The sequence below is a fragment of the Leuciscus leuciscus genome (genome assembly GCF_965113295.1).
Source record: "Leuciscus leuciscus genome assembly, chromosome: 1".
Classification (NCBI taxonomy): Eukaryota; Metazoa; Chordata; class Actinopteri; order Cypriniformes; family Leuciscidae; genus Leuciscus; species Leuciscus leuciscus.
In genome coordinates this window covers 58,230,985-58,254,128 of record NC_138725.1, presented here as the reverse complement: position 1 = coordinate 58,254,128, position 23,144 = coordinate 58,230,985, and the positions used below count along the sequence as shown (strand labels likewise).

Genomic DNA, 23,144 nt, shown 5'->3' with positions numbered 1-23,144 from the left:
AATTTACTTTTTTTTATTAAATGTACAATGCTCAGTTTGTGCGTGAAAGAGTCACGTTACCTGTGTATGGTAATATTATACTTGTAATACTTAAGACAGCATTTGAGTTTTACCAAACTTCCAATCCGGATTTCATGTTTAAATGTATTCTCTATTAGGTCTTTCTTAGTGAAAGTTGCTGTTAGAACTGTGGAAACTTGTTCAGATCAGGTGTCTTACTGGAAGATGATTCTATACTTCAACAGATACTGCCACAAATTCTGTTTACAGGTGAAAAAAACACCGTCAATTGTTAGATTACTAACATTCTTTAAAATATCTTCTTATCTTCAGAAGAACAAAATTCATACAGGTTTGGAACAAAATGAGGGTGAGCAAATGATGGCAAAATTTTCATTTTTGGGTGAACTATGCCTTTAATAATACACAGTATTGATAATGCTATATGATTTCCAGTATAATACGAAAAACAACAACACATTTTTTGTTTGATGTCAGTGCAAGTGTACAAGTATTGCAAGCCTTACTGTTATGGGGCTGTGGTGGGGGTATAAAAGACAGAAAAGCACTGGCCTATATATATATTCCCGGAGGCAGGAGTGCTGCTCCACACTGGACTCTGGCATTCCAGTGAAATGCGCACGTCACCGCTCTGATGTTTAACGAAGCAGCGCGCTCATTGGAAAATCATGTTTTCTCCAAATCAGAACGTCTTGATTGGACATCGCAGGTGACGCCCACAAACAGACAAGGTGGAGTTTAATTATTTAACGTGACAAAAAGATGTAGCTGTCAGACTGAAAATACTGAAAAGATGTTAAAAGTACACAACAGTTCACTCTTTACTTAATGCATATGCACTTTGGGAGTTTGACTAAACGCAAGAATACTGTTTTTCTTTTCTTCTTTCTTTCTTTTTTTTTTAAATCACATGTTAACATACTAAATCAAATTCACTTCTTTTATTAAAACTTTACATTATCATCATCAAAAAAAAAAAAAAAAAAAGTGTTTAAAAACAAGGCCGAATCGCCACAAGCGCGTGCAGGTTTGATGGCGCCTCGGTAGCTCGTGACAGCAGCTCCGAGTTTATAATCCAAATGGAAGCGAAACCCGGGCGACCCATCCGTGATGAGAGCGGCGAGCAGGCAGGGGAGAGATTGAAAATGTGGATGTCGCCTTGGAAAGAGAAATGAGCGGATCGAGAGAGCTGCGCGCTGACTGGAAGGAGAGCGAGAGAGATGGAGGCGGGGGGAAGTCTCTCTCAGCTCTGCGGGGACTGGAGCGCCCGTGCCCTGGACCGGCGGCGCAGTGCTGGCTAACAGTCAACCCTCCCCTTGTTCCACCACCACTTCCACACACAAGCAGCGACAGGTAAGATCAAACCAGCGCCTCATCCTACCGACCGTTTGGTAAACAAACCGTGAAAAAAATCTTAGATGAAACAACACAAAGAAAAAAGAAAATCAAAACATTTTGACTTTAGATCATTGGTGGATTTTGTTTTTGTTTAAATTCGCGTTGACTTGGTGCAAGGCAACGGTACATTCCGAGGTCGACTTACCCGAATTTCCCGTATTGTGACTCGGGGAAAAACATCCCCCGTTTATATACCAAAACCGTGTTTAATTTCTGAATCTAACTCACTAACCTAATTTTTAAGCACGATAAGGACACCTCTATCGTGTTTGGAGCCCTCGCGGTCGTCTTCATTTCCGAGTCAGGACTCCATGAGGCTCGTGGAGGAAAGAACCAGCCGCCTTTGGTTCGCCATCACGGAGCTCGGTCATCTCACCGTGTGGGCTCGTTTTCGCTTTTGTGAAAGCAAAGTTCGCCATCACATTTGACATTTTATCGGTTATCTGTGTTTGAGGAGCAAACCGGGTGAGTTCAGAACCCTTCGCGCTGGTTTTTCTCTCGGTGGAGGTGAATTAGGCTCGCAGCGCGTGCATGGAGGGTAGTATGGCGGCTCTAGAACAGTCGTCACGCCAGGGAAGCGTCCTCTCTTCTCGGTTGTTACAATTTTCCATTGTGATTGTGAACAAAATGACACGTTTATTCACAGGATTGATTCATTTCTCACCGAGTTGATCTCGCCTGTCATAATTGTGCTTCAGTCGCCGCGTACTGTGTAAAAGTAACCGTATATTTCTTGCATTTCCAGTTTCGAAGCCTTTGAAGAGCCTGCTGCCTGCCATACGGCCGCACTAACCGTGCTTTCACCCCGCATTCCTCGTCACTCGAAAGTCGGGGTAAACAACCAGATTTCTTTACGGTAAGAGGACCGTTTGGACACCGCTTACAATTCTTTTTAAATAACAACATGTAATAAGGATTGATTTTAGCTGCATTTTAATTTTTTGGGGTTTTATTTTTGACCACTGTGGTTCAGCTCTAACCAAGGCTGGAGAGGGATTCAATGCTAGTTATAGCCGGCTAGCTCTGGTGTAGGTCAAGTCATAGGTCGGTTTAGCATTTTATTTTATTAAATGTAGATTTGCAAGCTATCATTTGCAGCAGTTCCACACGTAACGTTAGACACCGACACTATCAAAGCTATTTTTGAGTTTATAATTTAAGTTGGGTAACATAAATCAGGAAAAACGGAATTTATTCATTAAACAGCACCAATTATATAATTTAGGAACATTTCCATATCAAATTTAAACATTCTTTCTTAAATTGACCCTTATAAATACTTAAACACTTTAACTTTGACGTATTTTGCCTCGAACCTAAAGCCCCGTTTTCAAAGCTTTTGTTCAAAAAAGCGATTCAAATCCACAAAATTGTTTTTGGGTTTTTTTCCTCAGCATTTCAATGGTAGTAAAGCTCGATTCTATTCAAGAAGGGTCTGATTATCCACTGATTCAGAGCATTTCATGGTGGTAAAAATGCCCTTCATCCAGGGTCTGTTTTAAAGCTGGACTCTGCTGGCTCACGCGCCGCCATTACGCATTCAGCGAAGCGGCGACGCCTCGCCCTGGAACAAGGCTCGTGCCATTTTGTGACTAATTCAGTCGGCTCACACATTTGCGAAACGACATCAGATTATGACTAGCCCTCCATATTCAACCATTTTAATACAGTCGCTGTGTGAATATAAAGGGGGGCGACCCAGAATGCGTCCATGGCGGAAGCGGAGACCCGCGCCCTGTTGGTTTGGAGGCTGACTCTGGTGCTGCATGCTTTAGCAGTCACTCATGATGATCCCTGGCTGTGTTTCCCCCTCTCGACGAAGACCGAAAGCAGATCCCGATCCGTGGTCAGCTGGTCCGTCTACAGGCAGCTGCCTGCCTATCGCCCAAAACGCTCCTTCCTCCTCCTGTAGTACCTCCCAGTATCCACTCGTCTGCCGAAAATTATACTCCCAATTTCGAGCGACTACACGAAACGCTCGCCTCGAAAAGCGCGCAGAGTGAAGGAGAATCCGACTCAAGTCTTAGTTCAGTAGACAAAATGGAAGATTAGACGGATTGGCTTGCTCTTGCTGGTGTCGACTGCAGAGTTATTTGAGATTTGAAACCGTCACAGGCAATGGGCTCTGTCTCACGATGGAGCGTAAACGCTTAGGGGCGGTGTAATGAACATCAACCATTATGTGTCGGGCTGGATTTTAATTCCACTTTTCATACAACAATTCCTGGTTTAAAGAGAATTATTGAACGCCATTAAAACTTATAATCTACTTAAGTCAGAAGAAAAAAAAAATCCCCTCATGAATGATGCCTTTTGTTGTTGAATTATTTGATGCACAATTAATTGAAAAAATGGAAATAAATTGAAAACTATATAGTGTTAAAGCCATGTAAGTACGAGTTTCAACCTTTTACCTCAATGTTTGTAATCCTTAACTTAATTATTAACATAATTTGTTTTTCTCTAGAGTGATTCATCCTGACAATGAATGGAGAAATGGACTCCTCTGCTAAAGAGATCGGTAAGAAACATTAATCATTAAAGATCAGTGGTTCTTAACTGTTTATGAATATTATTTTACATTTATATGCGTCACCGTGAACAATAATAAATGAAACTTAATGGAAAAACTGTACAAGAAATTCTTTTTTGGATTTTAATTAAATACAGGTGAGCCTGTATTTAAAATTTGTGTGAATTTATATTTTCTTAGTCTGCATGAAGTGATGTGTGTACTGGTACTCAGAGATAATTTTTGCCCTGTTATGTTTTAATGTTACAGTTTGGGAGCAGAATGACCTGTTGAAGCTGTTGGATGCCATGAAGGTGAACCTGCCAGATAAGGATCTGTCCAAGTACAAGACGTCCGAGTCCCATTTGGACTGGGAGAAAGTGGCTTTTAACTCATACTCTGCGGACATGTGCAGACAGAAATGGCTGGAAGTTTCACGTGAGGTACGCTAGTCAGTGACCAATGGGTTTCACTTGTATGTTGTAATGACTAGAGAAACATGCATCACAAGTGTGTCGAAAAAATTAATGTTGATAGTATTTGAAATATTTGATTTTTAAAAAAAAACTTTTGTATGTGTCAAGTTATAGAATAAGATAAATGCAATTGTCACATTAAGATTCCTTTTCCTGACTCAGATACGTAAATTCCGCACCCTCTCTGAGCTGATCGTGGATGCGCAGGACTACGTCAAAAATCCATACAAAGGAAAGAAGCTGAAGGTAGAAAATCTTATGGCTCAGTCCTGAAAGCTTGGATTAAAATTGACAGTTTGTCCAGTGTGTTATTTGGAGCAGCAGCAAATGCTAACTTTTTGTGTATTTGTCTTCTGCAGAAACACCCGGACTTCCCCAAAAAGCCATTGACACCGTATTTCCGTTTCTTTATGGAGAAGCGTGCCAAGTATGCTAAACTACATCCAGAGATGAGCAACCTAGATCTCACAAAGATCCTGTCCAAAAAATACAAGGAGCTCCCAGAGCGTAAAAAAGTGAGTGCAGCGAAAATTGAAAAGGAAAAAGCATTGGCTCTCATATATATATATATATATATATATATATTAAATGATGAAATATATGGTCTATATCTGTTCACTAACATCAAATTTGATGTTTGATGTTCACTAAGCATCAAACATTTAATCTTAACATATTTAAAAGGCCACCAAGAGTATGTGATTTTTGCATAAGAGTGGTTTCAGTTGTTCCTAAATTTTTCTGTAAATGTAGAATACATTTTAGAACAAAAGTTGATTAATCAACTTGATGAATCAGGATTTGTTCGTGAAAACGATTGTATGCAGATTGCATGCACAAATTTGTGCGCAATGAGTGTTTAGTGAATTAGATCCATTGTCTGTAAACATTTTTCAAGAACTACTATAAAAGGGAAAATTATATGGATTTTTTAAAATTGGAAATTGATATTGTGGGGATATTGTAATGGTACATTAGAGGTTAAAGGAGCCGTATGTAAGATTGTGGCCAAAACTGGTACTGCAATCACTTTCAAATTACTGTAGAGCGGTGTATCCCGACTCGAGGTTGCCAGATAGGCTGCAGGATCCAGCAGGAGCGTAGGCTGCTACGTAGCTGTGGTAACTAGAGCAGAGCTGGCAACCCGGATGCCGAAACACTACTGACTTCGTGATTGGTATATAGGTGGAGGGTGGAGCATCAGGCCAAAACACAACATGACAACATCAACATCAGTTGAGGGCTGCAACTTCACTTTTAATTGACAAAATCCTGGCCGGACTACTGTTGTCAGTGATATAAGTATTTGAAATGAACATAATTTCTTAATGTCTAGTGACATATCAGGGCCATTTTATGATTAATTGAAATACATTTCTTACATACAGCTCCTTTAAGGATGAATCTGGTGTTCAGTTGATTTCAAATCTGTTGCTGCTCTCTAGTCCCTTTGAAAAGAAGAAAATATTTTCTATTTGGTCTGGATCTACTATTGTTTTGAGTAGTACCTTCTAGATCAGTCAACAAAGCATTGCATTGTTTTGTCTGACCTGTTTGTTCTGACTGAACCTTTCGTCAACAGGAGAAATACGTGAAAGACTTTCTCAGAGAAAAGGAGTCTTTCATGATCAGCATGATGAAGTTTAGGTGAGTGACTTATTGACACTTTACCATCTCATTTACATTTCTAAATCATCGCTTTTCTCTAAAAAAGTGTTTATGTGTGTTTTATCAGGCAGGATCATCCCGACCTACTAGAGAACGTTAACAAGAAGTCCAACGTTCCAGAGAAGCCCAAGACACCCCAGCAACTGTGGTACAGCCATGAGAAGAAGGCCTTTCTCAAAGGACGCCCAGATGTAAGCTCTACACACACTCGCTCTAGAATTTGCTGCTGACTTCTTCATACACATGAATGCTTTAAACACTTGTGCTTATACCTATCCAGGCGACCACCAAAGACATCAAGGATAGTGTTGCAAAGCAGTGGCCACAGCTGTCAGACAAGAAGAGGATGAAGTGGATCATGAAGTCTCTGGAGCAGCACAAACTGTATGAGGTAAAGATGCTTGCATTTTTCACAGCCTATTTGCCTGCAAGTAGCAAGCTTCTCTGTAATGTTTGATCTTTCCCATCTTTGTTTAGGGGACAATGCGCGAGTTTATCCAGCAGCACCCAGAGTTGAACATCACGGAGGAGGACATCGTCAAATCCACTCTGACCAAAGCAGAGAGACAGCTCAAGGACAAGTTTGATGGGCGGCCCGACAAACCACCTTCGTAAGTTTACCTGATAATAGCAATATATACTTTCTCATTTTTGGGGGGGCGGTCAGTGGGTGGTGAAATGTGTCCTGGACATGTCATGTTTGTGTTCTCCTTTTCTTTCTTGTCCTATTATGGTATTCATTTATTATTTTATTTTAAATTTATAGTAGTTTTGTTATCTGCCTTTTCCATTTTTAATTTTTTTTTTATTTGTTTTAGTACTTAAAGACTTATTTCAGTTACAGAAAGTGGTTTTTAATAGTTTTCTTTAATGATAACAATTTCTTGTATGAGTTTTGGGACAGTAGGTTTGAAGAGGAGGTTTTTTTTTTTTTTTGTCTCATTCTGTTTTTGTTTTTTATCCTCTCAGTAATGGTTACTCAATGTTCTGTGCTGAGCTGATGTCCAGTATGAAAGACGTTCCCAGTACGGAGCGTATGGTCATGTGCAGCCAGCGCTGGAAACTGCTCAAACAGAGCGAGAAAGATGCTTACCAAAAGCGCTGTGAACAGGTCTGTTACACACTCTTATTTTGCACCCTTCCATCTGTTGATCAACCATCTATTAAAATAAACAAGCCAACATGGAAGATTTTCAGTCACTTTAATATTTATTTTTTTCTCTACACAGAAAAAGAAAGAATATGAAGTTGAGATGAATCGCTACTTATTAGTAAGTATACGTTTATGATAACAGACCCTCAGCTCTGTTTGTGTATTGTTTGAAACAATTTGCAAAAGGTTGCACTTTATTTTAAGGTGTCTGTGTTACAGTGTAATTATACATTTAAGTGCTGAGTAATATTAAGTAACCATGTACTTACTATTTGGTTAGGTTTATAGTTAGTTGCATGTTATTATGCATAATTCATAGTTATTACAATAGTAACTACATGTAACATATGTAACAATTACACTGTAAAATAAAGTGTTACCCAATTTGCTACTTGATTTGCATTTTAAACATGTTGCCTGTGTATCCCAGAGTATCTCAGAGGAGGAACAGCAGAGAATAATGTCAGAACAGAAGATGGGCAGCTTTAAAAGGGGAGGTGGTGGCAGCAGCCCTGCTTCTAAAAAGAAGAGCGCCACAGCAAAGGTTAGTTCACCTGTCAATCATCTTTGGGTTATTGAGGGATCGTTACTTAAATGAGCTTACTGTAACTAGAACTTCACTTCCTTAATGAGCTTCTGTTCTTTTTTTCTCTTTGTTAATTTGAACAGTCTACAGAGAAGCCCAAGCCCCCTGTGTCTGCAATGTTCATTTTCTCAGAAGAGAAGCGCCCAAAACTTCACCAGGAAAGGCCTGATCTTTCTGACATGGAGCTCACCAGACTACTAGCCCGCATGTGGAACGAGCTTTCTGACAAGAAGAAGGTAATAAAGACACATTAGTGATCCAGAGATGTTAAGATCCTTCTGTCACTGTATTGGCCGACTAATTTGTTTTTAACTTGAATGTTTAATCATTCTTTATAGGAGAAGTATAAAACTCTGGAGATGACGCTGAAGGCAGACTCTGAAAAGCAGAGCAAAGAGGACAAAGGGAAACTACCAGAAACACCCAAAACAGCTCAGGAAATCTGGCAACAGAGTGTCATTGGAGACTATCTCGCCCGGTTCAAGGTATGAAAAAAGTCCTGCCCCCAAACTTTTAAACAGGACTCTATGCCTAGTTTTTTCTTGAACGGGCAACATGAAGCAGTCCTGCTCACTAATGGCTGCACAAATATTTCTACCATAGAAAATTGTCTTCCTAATTCTCCATTTGCTATAGTTTTCTCCACTGATCTCCCTCTTCTTTAAATGTCAGAATGATCGAGCGAAAGCTCAGAAAGCCATGGAGGCCACCTGGAACACCATGGAGAAGAAAGAGAAGATCATGTGGATCAAGAAGGCTGCAGAGGACCAGAAGAGATATGAAGTGAGTCCAGACAAATCCAAACAACATTTTGTGATAGCCAAGCTACATTTAGTAGAGTATCTGATCATGCGTCTACAACCTACATGTTTTTCTTTAGATCAGGGCTTCTTGTGTTGGAAGATTTCATAACCTTTTTTAATTCTTCTGTTTTATGCAGAGAGAGCTGAGTGAGATGCGATCACCTGCCCCAGTCTTTATCATGGGGAAGAAAATGAAATTTGATGGGGAACCTAAGAAACCACCCTCGTAAGTTCATTCTGTGTATCTGAGTGTTGGTGTGATTGAGGAAGCTCAACGTTTCTTACCTTCCCACTCGTTCTAATCGTGTTCTCTTCACCTCTGACTACAGTAACGGTTATCAGAAGTTCTCTCAAGAGATGCTGTCGAACGGTGAGCTGAACCATCTGCCCATGAAAGAGCGCATGGGTGAAATCGGAGGCCGTTGGCAGCGACTCCCTCAGAAAGAGAAGGACCATTACAAAAGGATGGCGGAGGAGAAACAGAGGCAGTACAGAGTGCTTCTCGAGCAGTGGCTTGCGGTACCCCTATATCTTTATTATTATTTCAATTTTAGAGCAAAAAAAATAGCTTGATATGAAGATCTAATATGTTAATATATTTAGCCATTGATGATGTATTCTTTTTAAAACCAAAAGTTTGTACATTTTGAATTCAAGGATATTAAAATGATTTTCTCCCTCACAGAGTATAACACCACAAGAGAGAGCTGTGTATAAAGAATATAACTCACTGGTGAGTCATAAATGTGCATTTCAGTCTATTTGCTCAAATGTATGCATTAGTGCTGTTAATCGATTAAAATAATTAATAATTTTTTTCTGTAACTAATCGCACCTCACATTAAAGTTTTTAATATATATATTTTTTTATTGTAATAATTTCACATTTATTCTTCAAATTAATGTAGAAACAACATACAGTATCACACATTTAAAAATGTTGTTTAATTAATTACATCTTTTTATGAAAGAAGGCCAGCATCACCGATACCAATACCGCTACCTATGTCTCTATGAAATAGATTTTTTTTTATTTATTTTTATTTAGCCGTAATAGCAATTCAGCATTACAGTATAATTTGATTTTAAAATGTATTAGGCTTTAATAAAAATAACAACTTTTAAATTAAATGAACTTAAAACAATCTTCTAATTAACCCATTACAATAAATGTCACATTTACCTTCAATTTTTCAGGGCTCAATTTTTTCTATTGGCCCAGTCAGACCGGTTTAGATTTTAACTTGAACAGAAAGTTATTGTTTTCATTGTTTTTGACCTATGTAACCTTGTAAACAGTGCTTTAAGATTATCAGGTAGGTCTAACGGGTAGGAATATATACAGATAATGAATAAAGTTATCAAACTCCATTGTCTTAACTGCAGAAATTATAAATTAAGTATAGATTAATCCTTATTAAAGTTACAAAAGTTATTCAGTCAAGAGCAGTGAATGAGTGATTTTCTATTTTTCTTTGGTTTAAAAGCATTTGATGGAAAAATGGATGCTGCGTTAATTGCGATAAATATTTTTAACGTGTAAAAAAAATAAAAATCAATCGCATGCTTTGTGTGTGTGTGTGTGTAATATATTATATATTTCAATCTAATATAAAACTCCTGCCTCTTAAATTCTTTTTCTTCAACTTTTCTTCTTCAGAAACGGAGGAGCACAATAAAACCTGGTGGCACGAATGCTAAAGTGAAACCCAAGGCCAAAGTATCGGTGAGTTTGATCGTACAGTCTTAAATGGCTCTGTTGGCCACTATGTATATTTTTAGCAGCATGTACTGATTATTCTGTATCATTGGTTACCTCGTCCAAAGGAAGACGAAGAGGAGGATGATGACGACGACGACAATGATGATGATGAGAAGGAATCTGATGACGGATCATCCTCTGATGACAGTGATGATGATGACGATGACGACGATGAAGATGATGTAAGATTTTAAAGCATGCTGGCCACAGGGGTGTAGGAGGGGGAGGATATTGAAATGAGACTAGGGGTGGGCAATATGACCCGAAATCTTGTTTCAGAATATGATCAATTTTATTTCCCAATAACTATATATCACAATATAGTTATTTATGAATTTGTTATTTAATTTAAAATAAGAACAGAGAAGAATATTACAAACAATAGAACAAGGAAACAAATGAAATTAAGTTTCTTTAGGTAGAGTGCACTGAACTCTTAACATCATGCACATTTCATTCTTTATTTTCTCATTCATGCATGTTTCTTTGTCACTCTAAAAAGTGTCAATAACTTTAATTAGTAGTACTGTGCTACGTGTAAATATTAACATGCTGCGATATCAATGATTTAGCAAAATCTCTAACAAAACTGATAATGACACAATATATTGCCATACCGCCGATCCCTATTAGCAATACGGATGCATTTGTTAATCACAAAATATTTGAATGAAAAATAATATTCCCAAATTCACTTTCAGAATGAAGACATGGAGGATGAAGAGGTGGAGGATAAGGAGAATAAAACAGAAAGCAGCAGCAGTGCTTCCAGCTCTGATTCATCAGGTTCAGACTCGGACTGAACCAAAGCCGAGTCAGGCTGAGCCCACAGACTGCCAGAAACGCTGTGAACTGAGCCATGAGCCGGGGGTCTGAGCCTGCTCTGCACTGCGCTCTTCCCACCACAGGAGGGGGCTCACCCCGCTGTCACACATCTGCGCCGCCTCACACAGTCTTTTCCTTCTCTTCTGTTCTCCCCTGCACTTTTGGTTTTATTCGTTCCTCCCTCAATGATTTTGCTTGGCAGGTTTTAAGGCATTTTAGGCAAAACACACGATGACGTATAGTCTAAATTCCTGAACACCGCTGAACACAGAAAAAGGGGTTTAGTGCTCTGCTATTGGCTTGTAGTCGTCATGAGGTGTTATTAAAATGCCCCGTGTTTATACTTTAAAGGTAGGAAGACACACAGAGCACCAGGTGCCATTTTCTTTTCTGTAAGTGAGCCAAAGAGACTTTTAGTTTTGCAGATTATTTCGGGAGGTACAGGGGACCAAATAATTGCACTCTGAAGAATGTCTGCTTTCTTTTCCTCTGTCTGTACCTCTCCTGTTCTTCCTAAGGGTGTTGTTCCACTCCTTTTCCTGCTCCCTCCATTTTTGCTTAGGTGTTTGTTTTAGCTTCTTCATTTCAAAACAAATGTGGTATTTTCAGGAACAATGAAGCCATTTTGAATGTCGCCCCATGGACCCCGCTGGTCTCGCACTCGGTGCTTGTTCACAAGGCGTTGGTGCGCTGCTTTTACCTGCACCTGATGAGGGGTTAAAGGTGAAAATGGACTATTTATTTTTGTCCTGTTATAGGAATGCTGCCCGTAGCAGTTTTGTGATATGGATGTGATGAAGCCACAGCAAACGGGCTGTTCATTCAGATAATAAAAACGACTGATGTTACATAATGAGGACTAGTTTATCGGTTAATTGTTCTGCAGCACAAGCAAAGTTCTTCTTTCTTCTTGCTTTTGTTTTTTGCAGATTGGGCACCAACAAGGTTTTTTTTTGTGTGTCATTTGTTAATAATGGTCACGTATTGTTTGAAGCTGACTTTTTTCTTTTTTTTTTTTTTGTTCCTCTTTCCAACCACTGTTTTATTTGGTGCTCCAAAGAATTTTTTCTTTTTAAAACGTGATTTTTATGTTTTAAATATGATGGATGTGAGTTACCCCACAATTCAGTGCACTTATGATGGAATCCAGTGTTCTTTCAGTATTTCTCTTTCTTCATTTTACCCATCAGCCCATATTGTTAACCACTTCACAGGTCTTTCATGCACCAGCTCAAGGAATGTAATGGAGATGTTTTATTTAAGAGAGGGGTATCGTTAATTTGTTGTGTGTTTGTATATATGAACAGTTTTGAGGGTGAGGGTATATTCTCTCATTCCAATGTCCTGGCCTAAAATGGCAACTTAACTAATTTGTAACCCACAACACAGCTTTCTGTGCTGAGCTATGACCTTTTACTTAGTCTTTTTTACGCAACCCTCAAATTGATAGGGGCACTGTAAATTAATTTTTCCTATCAAAACGTTGAACTCTGTTGATTTGCATAAAAAGACAAGCAAATAATTTTGATTTGGTGGGGATTGCTGTGAAAAAAAAAAAGTTGCTGTACCAGACCTGTGACCTATTCTAGTGCCCTAAATGATTACGGCCTGTATTCTGCATAAAGTTCTTGGCTCAGTTTGAAAAACATAATTTGGTTCTAGTTGATTTGAATGATGGGCCGGGATTGACCTTTCAAGATTTGTTGATATTTTATAGGATTTTGAGACTTGCAAATAGACTTGGGTTGGGTTCAGTGCTGTTGTAAGGTATTTGTACATATAGCTTTCTTTCTTTCTTTTTTTCCCCTTTGTAATGAGTGAACATTGTTTGTATTTTCAGTTGGCTATGCAATATACTGCTATAGCCAAAACGAGTTTGTCAATTGGGGACATGTTTTTAATTTGATAAGTTTTAGTTTTTTTTGTTTTTTTTTACCCCTCCCCATGTTTGTTTATTTTTAGAAATGGCAAAAAAAAAGAGAGAAAAAGCTTAAATTTGTAATACAGATTTGAAACATTTGGACGTTTTCTATAGCAAGAGATGTTATATCCCTGCAATTTACAATTTGAGCAAATAAACCTTCTCTTAAACAGTTCTTCTGCTTTGTTTTGTTTTCATCTGAAATATACATGCATACATACACGCATTAATATAGGAACTAATTCAAGGCAGCAGAATCGATGTCACCTAAGATCGGTATTAGACTAGTGATGCCTAACTGGAGCCAAAATGGCAGCGTTGTTTTATTTTCAAACATCATCTGTACTCTAATGACTTAATCAACCAGGCATCTAATCGTTTATAACATTTCCATTACCTTAAGATAACATTTCCAATATCTTCACAAGTTCGTTCGTTTTGAGCATGTTTGTTCCATGTCGTCTTTAAGAGAACAGCGGGTGTGTGAATGACACAAGAACCGGCCCGTTCAGTCTGGGTAAGTAGAAACACAATTTAAACGAGTAGCGCGACAAATATGCTTTACTCCGCGCGCCGTCAGTTAATACTTTGTTCCACATTTTTCTGCGGTTTTGAAACAATGTTGCCAAAACCCGCCCATATGATAGAGAAAACAGGGCAGTGCGCCAGTCGTACCTGTCAACTATGTTACTGTGACAGTGTTTTCATTTGTGTTTAACAGTTATTAGGTTTAAATACGCAGTAGTTATCATACTGGACTGCTGTTTTTCTGGATAATTGCAGTGTCCGCCCCTGTTCACCCTATTCCCACTATATATCAGCTTGATGAGAATAGAAATTATTAATAAAAACGAGAAGCGTGTTATAAAAGTGACGTTATTGCCTTGAATACGTTATAGAATTTGAATGTAAGTAAAAAAACTAACATTTAATGAATAATAAACAATTTACGATGTGCACAAATTAACCTGCTGTAAACGGCTGTATAAAGTGTTTTCAAATGCTGTCATATCTTATTTCAGTCGTTGTTGGTAGTTGGACTACAATACCATTATTTGACTGTGATGTAATGGGCTTTGTGTTTTTCAGTGTTTTCCACCCCATTCTCTATTGTCGACAATGAGAGATCCCCTACAATAGTTGTTGCAAATGAAAATGGAGGATATGTCTCTGTCAGGCCTGGATAACACCAAGCTAGAGGTAAATGATTACAGAGAATGAAACGCATGCAGAACAGTATATTTTTTTGTTATTCTAAAAACTAAATTCCTAAATAAAAAAAAATGCAGGCTCACCACTAAAATTCACATTGTCAGAGACAAAGTTTTAATGTGTGTGCGCTTTAGCCCAGGCCCCAAAAGTAGTCTGTGTCATAAGAAATATGATTTCATATGATCAGTTTAACTTGTATGATTTAACTTCTCTTTTTTTTCTTTTTTCTTTTTAGGCCTTGGCTCATGACGTTTACTCTGACCTAGTGGAAGATGCCTGTTTAGGGCTGTGCTTTGAGGTGCACAGGGCGGTCAAACAGGGCTATTTCTTCCTGGATGAAACAGACCAAGAAAGTATGAAGGATTTCGGTTAGTCAATCACAGTGTAACACAAAAATACACTAATTCTTTATTCCTAAAGCCTGGGATGCATGCTTTTAAAATGTGTCTCAACTATACTGTATGCTTTCATATTGATATAGAAATAGTGGATCAGCCAGGTGTAGACATCTTCGGTCAGGTGTACAACCAGTGGAAGAATAAGGAGTGCGTGTGTCCCAACTGCAGTCGGAGTATCGCGGCCTCTCGCTTTGCTCCTCATCTGGAGAAGTGTCTCGGGATGGGCCGCAACAGCAGCCGAATAGCCAACCGCAGGTCAATGGACTGTGAAGTCACACTATTTAGCTCACTTACACTTATACTTGTGAACTAACATGAACATTTGTATTAACTAACATTAACAAAGGTTAATACATGCTGTAAGAATATATTGCTCATTGTTAGTTCATGTTAGTTATTATACTACAGGGCCGTTGAATCTGATTGGTTGACGAACGTTCTAAGGTGTGCATTATTTTCAGGGAAACGCACGGCTAAAGTAGTTCCAGGCAGGTCTTGACCGCATTACAGTTCCATATCACTTCGCGTAGTCAACTGTAATAACGGAAAATAGGATACAATTCATAACAAGAAAAAGCATTTCGCCCCATGCGCTTGATCTGCAATTTTCAATGTCTAGCTTCACAATCAATAGAAACATGCAGTTTAATCTGAATAAATAAACTATAAAGTCCTATCTATAATCAATAGAAAATTAAACTGAATATAGGCTAAATAAATGGATAGTCCTGCAGCACGGATTTTTATTGCAGATAATTTAACAAATAAATAATTATTGATAGGCCTACTTGTTAAAAGGGCTTTGGGTTTCATTTATTTGGCTAGTCTACTGTCATCTGTCAATAATAGGAAAAAAAAAGAATTAACGAATTAATTAAAACGATTGAATTAATTAATAAATAATAATAATGACGCACATGCTTTTCTGTCTCATTATTGCAACATCTCTCTCTAATAACTGCATTAATAACTGCATAAAGCCGGGAACACACTTTAAGGCCGGTTATGAATGTAATTTGATACTTATGACTGATCATGCCCAAACGCGTGTTCAGCACGTTCAGTCTGTGTTCAAAGTCGGTGTTTAAAATCTGCTGCAGTCGATGAAACCAGTCAGAGAATGTGTCAGCGAGTCGTGTGTCCCCAGCATTAGTCTGCTATCAGCGGCTCAAACCTCCGTTACTAACTCTACCTAACCCTAACCCTAACCCAGCATTAGTCTGCTATCAGCGGCTCAAACCTCCGTTACTAACTCTACCTAACCCTAACCCAGCATTAGTCTGCTATCAGCGGCTCAAACCTCCGTTACTAACTCTACCTAACCCTAACCCTAACCCAGCATTAGTCTGCTATCAGCGGCTCAAACCTCCGTTACTAACTCTACCTAACCCTAACCCTAACCCAGCATTAGTCTGCTATCAGCGGCTCAAACCTCCGTTACTAACTCTACCTAACCATAACCCTAACCCAGCATTAGTCTGCTATCAGCGGCTCAAACCTCCGTTACTAACTCTACCTAACCCTAACCCTAACCCAGCATTAGTCTGCTATCAGCGGCTCAAACCTCCGTTACTAACTCTACCTAACCCTAACCCTAACCCAGCATTAGTCTGCTATCAGCGGCTCAAACCTCCGTTACTAACTCTACCTAACCCTAACCCTAACCCAGCATTAGTCTGCTATCAGCGGCTCAAACCTCCGTTACTAACTCTACCTAACCCTAACCCTAACCCAGCATTAGTCTGCTATCAGCGGCTCAAACCTCCGTTACTAACTCTGAAATGACGTTTTGGAATTAGCAACGGAGGCATGGGATTAGATGCGTAAGAAATTAGTCCTACATACAAGAGCGTTTTAATGACAAAAACTTTACAAACGTCTTGAAATACATAATCTGAACAATGTTTCGAGGTGTGGTAACTGTAGTATAAGCGGAATAATTGACTTCAGGCCGTTGAATTATTAGAAAAATAATGCACACCCGATGTGTAACGGCCACTCCGCTTCGCGTCGTGACCGCATTACCACCTCGGGTGTGCATTATTTTCTAATAATTCAACGGCCTGTCGTCAATTATTCCTTACATAATGCATTAAGTAATGTTAACAAATAAGTGTTTCCTTTAACATTTCTAACCATTATTTGCCAAAGATAACACGTGGAGTTTCTGGAGAGATTTTATTGTTCCCTGAAGGAAATTTCTAAGCATTGAAGGCCGTTGTTCTGCTCTTTTTACAGAATAGCCAGCAGCAACAACACAAGCAAGTCAGAAAGTGATCAGGAGGACAATGACGATATCAATGACAACGACTGGTCCTATGGCTCAGAAAAGAAAGGTGAGCTCATCCAGTCTGTCTTTCTTTTTTCCCTCACTTCCCACACCACGTTTTGCCTCCAAATGTGCCCCATTGTTTTATTTTATTTATTGAAGCTTTGATTTCAATAATCACTAATAACAGTTTATTAACCTCTTATTTTCGCAGCCAAGAAGAGAAAGTCAGAAAAGGTATAAAACTTTTTTTTGAGACATGCACTTATTGGAAATGCAAGCCAAATATTCTAAATTATAATTCATTAATTTTGTATGTTTGTAAATGTAAAAAAAAAGAAAAATGTAATATTGAAAATGGTATTAAAATAAATCTTTGTGTATCTTAGAATCCAAACTCTCCCAGGAGATCCAAATCCCTAAAGCACAAGAATGGTGGGTTTTATTCTGATTGAACTTAGCAGTTGTTTATCCACATAGTGCACTATTAGACAGACGTCAGGCTTCACTTGAACATGTTACAAGTGTCTTGTTGTCTCACTGCAGGAGAGCTCAGCAGTAGTGTAAATCCAGACCTGTACAAGGTGAGATGGTTAGCTAAAGTATTTTAACATGTATAACTTTAGTCATCACTTACACGGTTGCTTTAATAACTGTAGTATTACAGCAATATTGTTTCACTTTCCTACTCACGTAGTATAACTACAGCTCTGGCATCAGTTATGAGACTTTGGGACCCGAGGAGCTGCGATCCATACTGACCACGGTAAGCAGCTCATTCTTAGACTATTTACCATACAATATTATTTTCTTCCAAAATAAAAATAAATGCTAACAAAACTGTAAATAATTATAAATTCCAGAGTAGATGCTCATCGGTTACCTACACATTGTGTTGAGGCTTACAAATAAAAGTCATATAATTAACACATCCTTTTATTATTAATTAACAGTAGAAATAAAATCTTAATTTAATTAATCTTCAAAAAATGTATTCTTTAATATAAATTACTAATTTTGTTTATGTAATATCATATATTCTATTTGGACTATTGACATTTTTTTTCCAACATATAGCTTTTTCAGTTTATAATGCCGGTAAATTTAAATCTTTATTATGTTTTAAGAATATATACCTGACTAAATAATACTTGTATTGTGACGTGACAATTAAAGTTTTTTTTGTGTTTTGTCAACCAAAATTATTTTATATGGATTCAGTGGTAAATTCTTGTAAAGTGTAATCAAACATTTCACTATGTTAGACCAATAAGAAGGGCAATCAACTGATAGTCTGACCGTTCACAATTATTAGGATCAGCTGGTAAATGTGCCTATTTGACCATTATTTGACCACTTTTCAGAAGTGGTACCTACCTTCCTCCTTTTGTCATTTACAAAACCTGCCAATCTCTAATTTCAATGATTTTTGATTTCATGATTTCAGTGATTTATTTATTTTTGTTAACTTTGTGTTAAATAAGTATTCAGTTTCAGTTCAGCTGTCTTGCCTGCTATCATTACATTGTATTAATATATTTATTACACCATCTATATCAGCCACATTGGTCAACCACTACAGTTTCCCCCTTGCTAACAGGCCTTCTTTTTTCCTCAGCAATGTGGGGTTGTATCAGAGCACACAAAGAAGATGTGTACTCGGTAAGAATTCAATCCATATTTGTGAACTAATAACTAAAGGAAATCATTAAAAAAAAAAAAACATCTGTGATTTTTCTGCAGTCTTACAAATGCACACTGTGGTACACTCAGTCTACTGACATTTAGAGCTTCTTTCCATTACCTTATTGACTATGAAAGAGCAGTCACCAAGTTTGTCTTTCCTTGGCCAGCAGAAAAAGTAAGTATTTTTCCACAGCAGGCATATATTATGAGGAATAAAAACTTGCTGCTGAAGGCCGAAACATCTGTGAAACCAGTCTAGGAGATTTAAGGGCTTTGCACATGCTTAAACCTGGGTTAAAGTCTCTTTAAAACTCAGTGTTAACACTGCTTTTAACCTTGAATTAAGCAACATTTAGATGTAGAACTGTTTATAGCCTTTTTGCTCGAGTTCCTATGAACATATTTGGATAACAAAAAAGAGTAGAAGACTGATTTAATTAGTCATTGGGAAAAAATCATTAGAATAACATATTTGCTAGAAGGTAAATAAATGAATAAAATTAAATCCTTTTGGAGTGAGTCATTCCTCTAATGAATCCTGTGTCATGTGATCAGAAGTACGGTGAACAGGTACAGTCAGGGGGACAGTTTTTCACTGTTAAGTTTTGAGAATGTGTTATGTATTATTGGTGTGTGTGTGTGTGTGTGTGTGTGCTGCTTTAGAGCCAAATATTGATTGTGCATGTGATGTGTGAACACATGATCATTTCCATTTACACAAATGAAAAAGATCATGTTATGTTGGGACTGATTTTAAGGAACACAACTGGCAACTCCATATAAACCCCAATTTTTTGATTGGTGTCCACTTTTCAGTTTTCTTACCCGTGTTATTTGATTTGGCCTCTCTTATTTTAAAATGTATAATTGAAATAATCTGTCTCTCTCCATTACAATTGGACATAAGAGTACACCGTTTCCCAATTGGACGGTCATAGGTTGTTTCAAAGCACTGCCTGTTTTTACGAAGCAAGAGACTTTTTGAACATCAGCCAGCACTGAAACCCCTTTCCCTAATTGCTAATATCTAACCCTAGAGCCCCTTTTGAATCCTGCTGCTGGTGTTCACCTAGTCTCTCACCATTGTCTCTGGTGCAGTGCGTAATGCCACGTTGTGTCCTGGCAGGTCCCAGCGGTGTCCCCAGCACACGGACGAACAGAGGAGGGCAGTCAGGGTCTTCCTCCTTGGGCCGTCCGCGTGAGTTTCACCCCTTTTCCCAAACCTGACCTCACCCTGACATAAAAGAATCAATGTACCCACCTGCTTTCCTTTCCTTCCCTCTCTTAATATAGCTCTTTTTCATCCAGCTCGTGATAAGTTTTTAGCAGCTGTCCAAACAAAATAGTGAAAAACGAATAGGTCCTAGTATTGAGACCTGAGGCACATCAGCTTAGTCTGCTGTGATTTTTTGTTTTATGTGTGTTGTGAAGGGTAACATTTTACAATTAGGTTTTATTTTTTAATGTTAGTTAATTACATTAGTTACATTAGCTAAAAATGAATAATACAAACATTTATTAACCTTAGTTATTGTAAATCTCAGCATTTACTAATGCTTATTTTAAAATCAAAAGTTGTATCTGTTAATATTAGTTAATGCATTGTGAACTAAAGACTGGACTACACTACACAACAAGATTTCAATGACAAGGAGTCAACATTAGTTGTGGAAAGCCAGTGTGACTGCAGATTTTGGGCAGTCAAAGTTGACAGATTTAACAGAAAATGGCGTAGCGTGTGATGGACACAGACTTTTAGCTTATACTATGATTCCATGTAGTCGGATGATATCTAACATGTTTGATATTTTGAGCAGATTTTAGGAAACATTGTTTTCATTTGATATGCATTCAGACATTAATTGTAGTGTATTCCAGCCTTAACATGAAAAAAAATTAAGAGCAACTATTTTTTATTAATAAAGGTAAATAATTCTAATAAAATCTAATAAATAAAAAAAACATATTGCTCATTGTTAATTCATGTTAGCTAATGCATTAGCTAATATTAATAAATGAGACCTTATCTTAAAGTGTTACCACCGCAGAGATTTTATCCATAGTTATGTTCAGTTTAAATGATGACCTACTCAAGCTTTGTTTTCCTTTTTCATGAAAAAGGCCAATTTTACTAGTCATCTTCATTCATTTACTCAGCATAATATTTCCATAATCTCAAGCTTTTGTGGACTCATTTACAGTAATGCACATCACAGATTCTGTCATCAAGAGCAAGTTAGAAAAAGTTCTTTAGCTTCACAATTTTAACAATTATTCAATGTGCAGTTTTAACCTGTAGAACAATGGGTGACAAAGGAAACTATGTCGGATCATCAGCAAATGTCTCTTTAGTTTCAGATCTTTTGGTTGTTTATTTGAACTGGGGTTCTTGGTTAACCATTTCCTTGTTCAGCACTTGTTCAGTATTCATATCCTGCTTCCTGTTTGATAGATCGACACTACCCAACTCTGATACAATGCTGGAAAACGATAGCTATGATGCCCCTGATGGCCAGCTCATCATGTCCCGTCTCCAATGGGACGGCTCCTCTGATATCTCACCATCAGACTCTGCATCTTCAAAAGCTAGTGAGTTTTTCAAAAAACGCTTTTAAAAACAACATGCTCTTATCTTTGACCCTTTTTCTTTTTCACTTATTCGCCGTCTCATTCTCAGGCACCAATAACTCTGAATCTAAGAGACCTAAGAAAAAGAAGAAGCCCAGCACGCTGTCTCTGACTTCTGGTGGAGGTGTAGGAGAGAGGGACAAAGGGCAGGAGCGAGAGAGAGGAGACAGAGAGAGAGTAGCAGGCGGCGGGAGCGGTAGCGGTAGCAGCAGCTCCCAGAATGCACTGGGCTTGTCCAATCGTAAAAAGCGACCAAAACTGCCAGTTCCTCCAGCCCCCAGCATCTACGATGACCTGAACTAATGAAACTTGCACACATATTTTCTGATCATGACTGACTTGATCAGTCCTTATATGATCTCTGGTTTTCACCATTTCAAGGTACATGAACGAGACAAGACTGTTGAACGTGTGTGTAAGAGAGGAAAGGTCTGGGCGGCATTTCAGGCATTTGTTTCTGGGGCATATGAGAATATTTGTTCCGGCACAGTGTTGCACAGTGAAAAGTGAGTGTTTTTGTGACTAAATGTGATTTTTGTATGTGGATGTGAGTTGGAGTGAGAATTTATTTATTTTTTTCATTTTGCTATGCAGTTCACTGTCATTGTGGTATTGCACACTCTTGTCTGTATGTATACATGAGATTTGGGTTTACAGTGACACATGAAAATGTGCCATGGTGTGCATGAGTGAATGGGTTGTTGCAAATATTTTGTCCCTGGTGGCTCATGTAATACAGTTAATCTGTGCAATGTCCTCTACTGGTTTTAAAGGGTGTCTTTTCATCATATTGTCTTGCTAATGTTACTGCAACCTATTGATCTCAGCGGCTTTCTGCTAATACTCATACTCTCTTGACAATGTCTTGCTAAATAATGGATTTGTATACTGCTACGATAGCTTTCTGCCAAATCTGTGGATACACAATCTTTTGCCTTTTGTGTTTCTTTTGAAGTTAATATTCTTGTTTGTTGTCATTGCTATTTTTTCTCGTTTGATACTACTCTATTTATTTAGTCTGCCCTGTGAATGTTTTTATAATCATGGCTTTTTGATCGAACATATGCATTTTCTTGGATTACAACGTGTAAATGGCCGAAAGGTTTGTGATCTTCGAGCACTTACTATGATATGTTAGATGTCAGCTTGTTTTGTTTGAAATATGTTTGGGTAAAATATATATTTTTTTGTCAGAAATGCAAATAGTAATTGAAGATGCACTTAAAATTGATCAAATCCAGCTCATATAGACGCCTTGTCGTTTTTTTGGTAAAGTTTTATTTTTGTCACTGAGCTGTTTGTGAATTTTGTTGCTTTAAGTTTAAATAACCTGAGAGCTTTCTATGAGTGGGAATGGAAATGTCTGCATGATGGAGGGAAAAACAAAGCATGGTACAACTTACACAGGATATGCCATTGCTATGGGTGGATGTTTCTTCTGTTATGCTCTCTTTCTCTCAATGGACTGTAGTATCTCTGTAATAGTCTAAATAAATGTCTCAGGTTTCACAATTTCCTTTCCTTTGTTCTCACAATCATTCTTAAAGAGATTCTGTAATCACTTACTGACAATCATGTAACCAAACCTTGTATGACTTTAACCAGCAGCTATCACCCTGTAGCCCAAGACCGGTTGCCCACGGAAGCTAAGCAGGGTTGAGCCTGGTCAGTACCTGGATGGGAGACCTCCTGGGAAAACTAGGTAGCTGTAGGAAGAGGTGTTAGTGAGGCCAGCAGGGGGTGCTTATTCTCTGGTCTGTGTGTGTCCTAACGCCCCAGTGTAGTGACGGGGACACCATATTCTTAACGAGCACCGTCCTTCAGAT

The 23,144-nt window shown here is 38.2% G+C and overlaps 2 protein-coding genes and 2 long non-coding RNA genes across 7 annotated transcripts in view; 2 read left to right on the top strand and 2 right to left on the bottom strand.

Moving 5' to 3' along the window:
- The window catches only part of LOC309509719, a 358,786-nt gene that overhangs the window by 315,555 nt on the left and 20,087 nt on the right, over window positions 1-23,144 (bottom strand). The gene's annotated exons all lie outside the window — the stretch shown is intronic.
- Window positions 405-13,300, top strand: ubtf (upstream binding transcription factor). Of its 2 annotated transcripts, none has more exons than XM_082137648.1 (22): window positions 405-1,374; window positions 2,165-2,275; window positions 3,887-3,940; window positions 4,202-4,374; window positions 4,570-4,653; window positions 4,767-4,922; window positions 5,990-6,054; window positions 6,143-6,266; window positions 6,356-6,466; window positions 6,553-6,686; window positions 7,045-7,186; window positions 7,305-7,346; window positions 7,659-7,772; window positions 7,898-8,050; window positions 8,153-8,299; window positions 8,487-8,597; window positions 8,755-8,843; window positions 8,947-9,136; window positions 9,303-9,350; window positions 10,278-10,343; window positions 10,445-10,561; window positions 11,081-13,300. In XM_082137648.1, exons 3-22 carry the CDS (start codon window positions 3,904-3,906, stop codon window positions 11,180-11,182), a joined length of 2,205 nt encoding a protein of 734 aa, XP_081993774.1. In that variant the 5' UTR covers window positions 405-1,374; window positions 2,165-2,275; window positions 3,887-3,903; the 3' UTR covers window positions 11,183-13,300. The 2 variants fall into 2 exon arrangements, with proteins under 2 accessions (XP_081993774.1, XP_081993775.1); XM_082137649.1 differs by lacking the exon at window positions 405-1,374 and adding an exon at window positions 1,742-1,884.
- Window positions 948-1,772, bottom strand: LOC309475084. The gene is made up of 2 exons (XR_014197506.1): window positions 1,652-1,772; window positions 948-1,434 (listed from the first exon to the last, which is right to left on the bottom strand). It is a non-coding gene; the product is annotated as an uncharacterized lncRNA (long non-coding RNA).
- On the top strand, window positions 13,418-22,834 carry atxn7l3a (ataxin 7 like 3a). Of its 3 annotated transcripts, none has more exons than XM_082137670.1 (13): window positions 13,418-13,642; window positions 14,215-14,325; window positions 14,573-14,690; window positions 14,819-14,990; window positions 16,974-17,071; window positions 17,219-17,241; window positions 17,394-17,439; window positions 17,551-17,588; window positions 17,702-17,770; window positions 18,623-18,666; window positions 19,817-19,888; window positions 21,143-21,279; window positions 21,368-22,834. In XM_082137670.1, exons 2-13 carry the CDS (start codon window positions 14,275-14,277, stop codon window positions 21,619-21,621), a joined length of 1,122 nt encoding a protein of 373 aa, XP_081993796.1. In that variant the 5' UTR covers window positions 13,418-13,642; window positions 14,215-14,274; the 3' UTR covers window positions 21,622-22,834. The 3 variants fall into 3 exon arrangements, with proteins under 3 accessions (XP_081993796.1, XP_081993795.1, XP_081993797.1); XM_082137669.1 differs by having other exon boundaries at window positions 13,420-13,642; window positions 14,573-14,705; XM_082137671.1 differs by lacking the exon at window positions 19,817-19,888 and having other exon boundaries at window positions 13,420-13,642; window positions 14,573-14,705.

Coding starts and splice junctions, on each gene's coding strand:
- atxn7l3a (XM_082137669.1), top strand. CDS start 14,275: ATGAAAATGGAGGATATGTCTCTGTCAGGCCTGGATAACACCAAGCTA. Junction 17,242..17,393: donor AGAAGAGAAAGTCAGAAAAG/GTATAAAACTTT, acceptor TGTGTATCTTAG/AATCCAAACTCTCCCAGGAG. Junction 21,280..21,367: donor CTCTGCATCTTCAAAAGCTA/GTGAGTTTTTCA, acceptor TCTCATTCTCAG/GCACCAATAACTCTGAATCT.
- ubtf (XM_082137648.1), top strand. CDS start 3,904: ATGAATGGAGAAATGGACTCCTCTGCTAAAGAGATCG. Junction 7,347..7,658: donor AGATGAATCGCTACTTATTA/GTAAGTATACGT, acceptor TGTGTATCCCAG/AGTATCTCAGAGGAGGAACA. Junction 7,773..7,897: donor AGAAGAGCGCCACAGCAAAG/GTTAGTTCACCT, acceptor TAATTTGAACAG/TCTACAGAGAAGCCCAAGCC.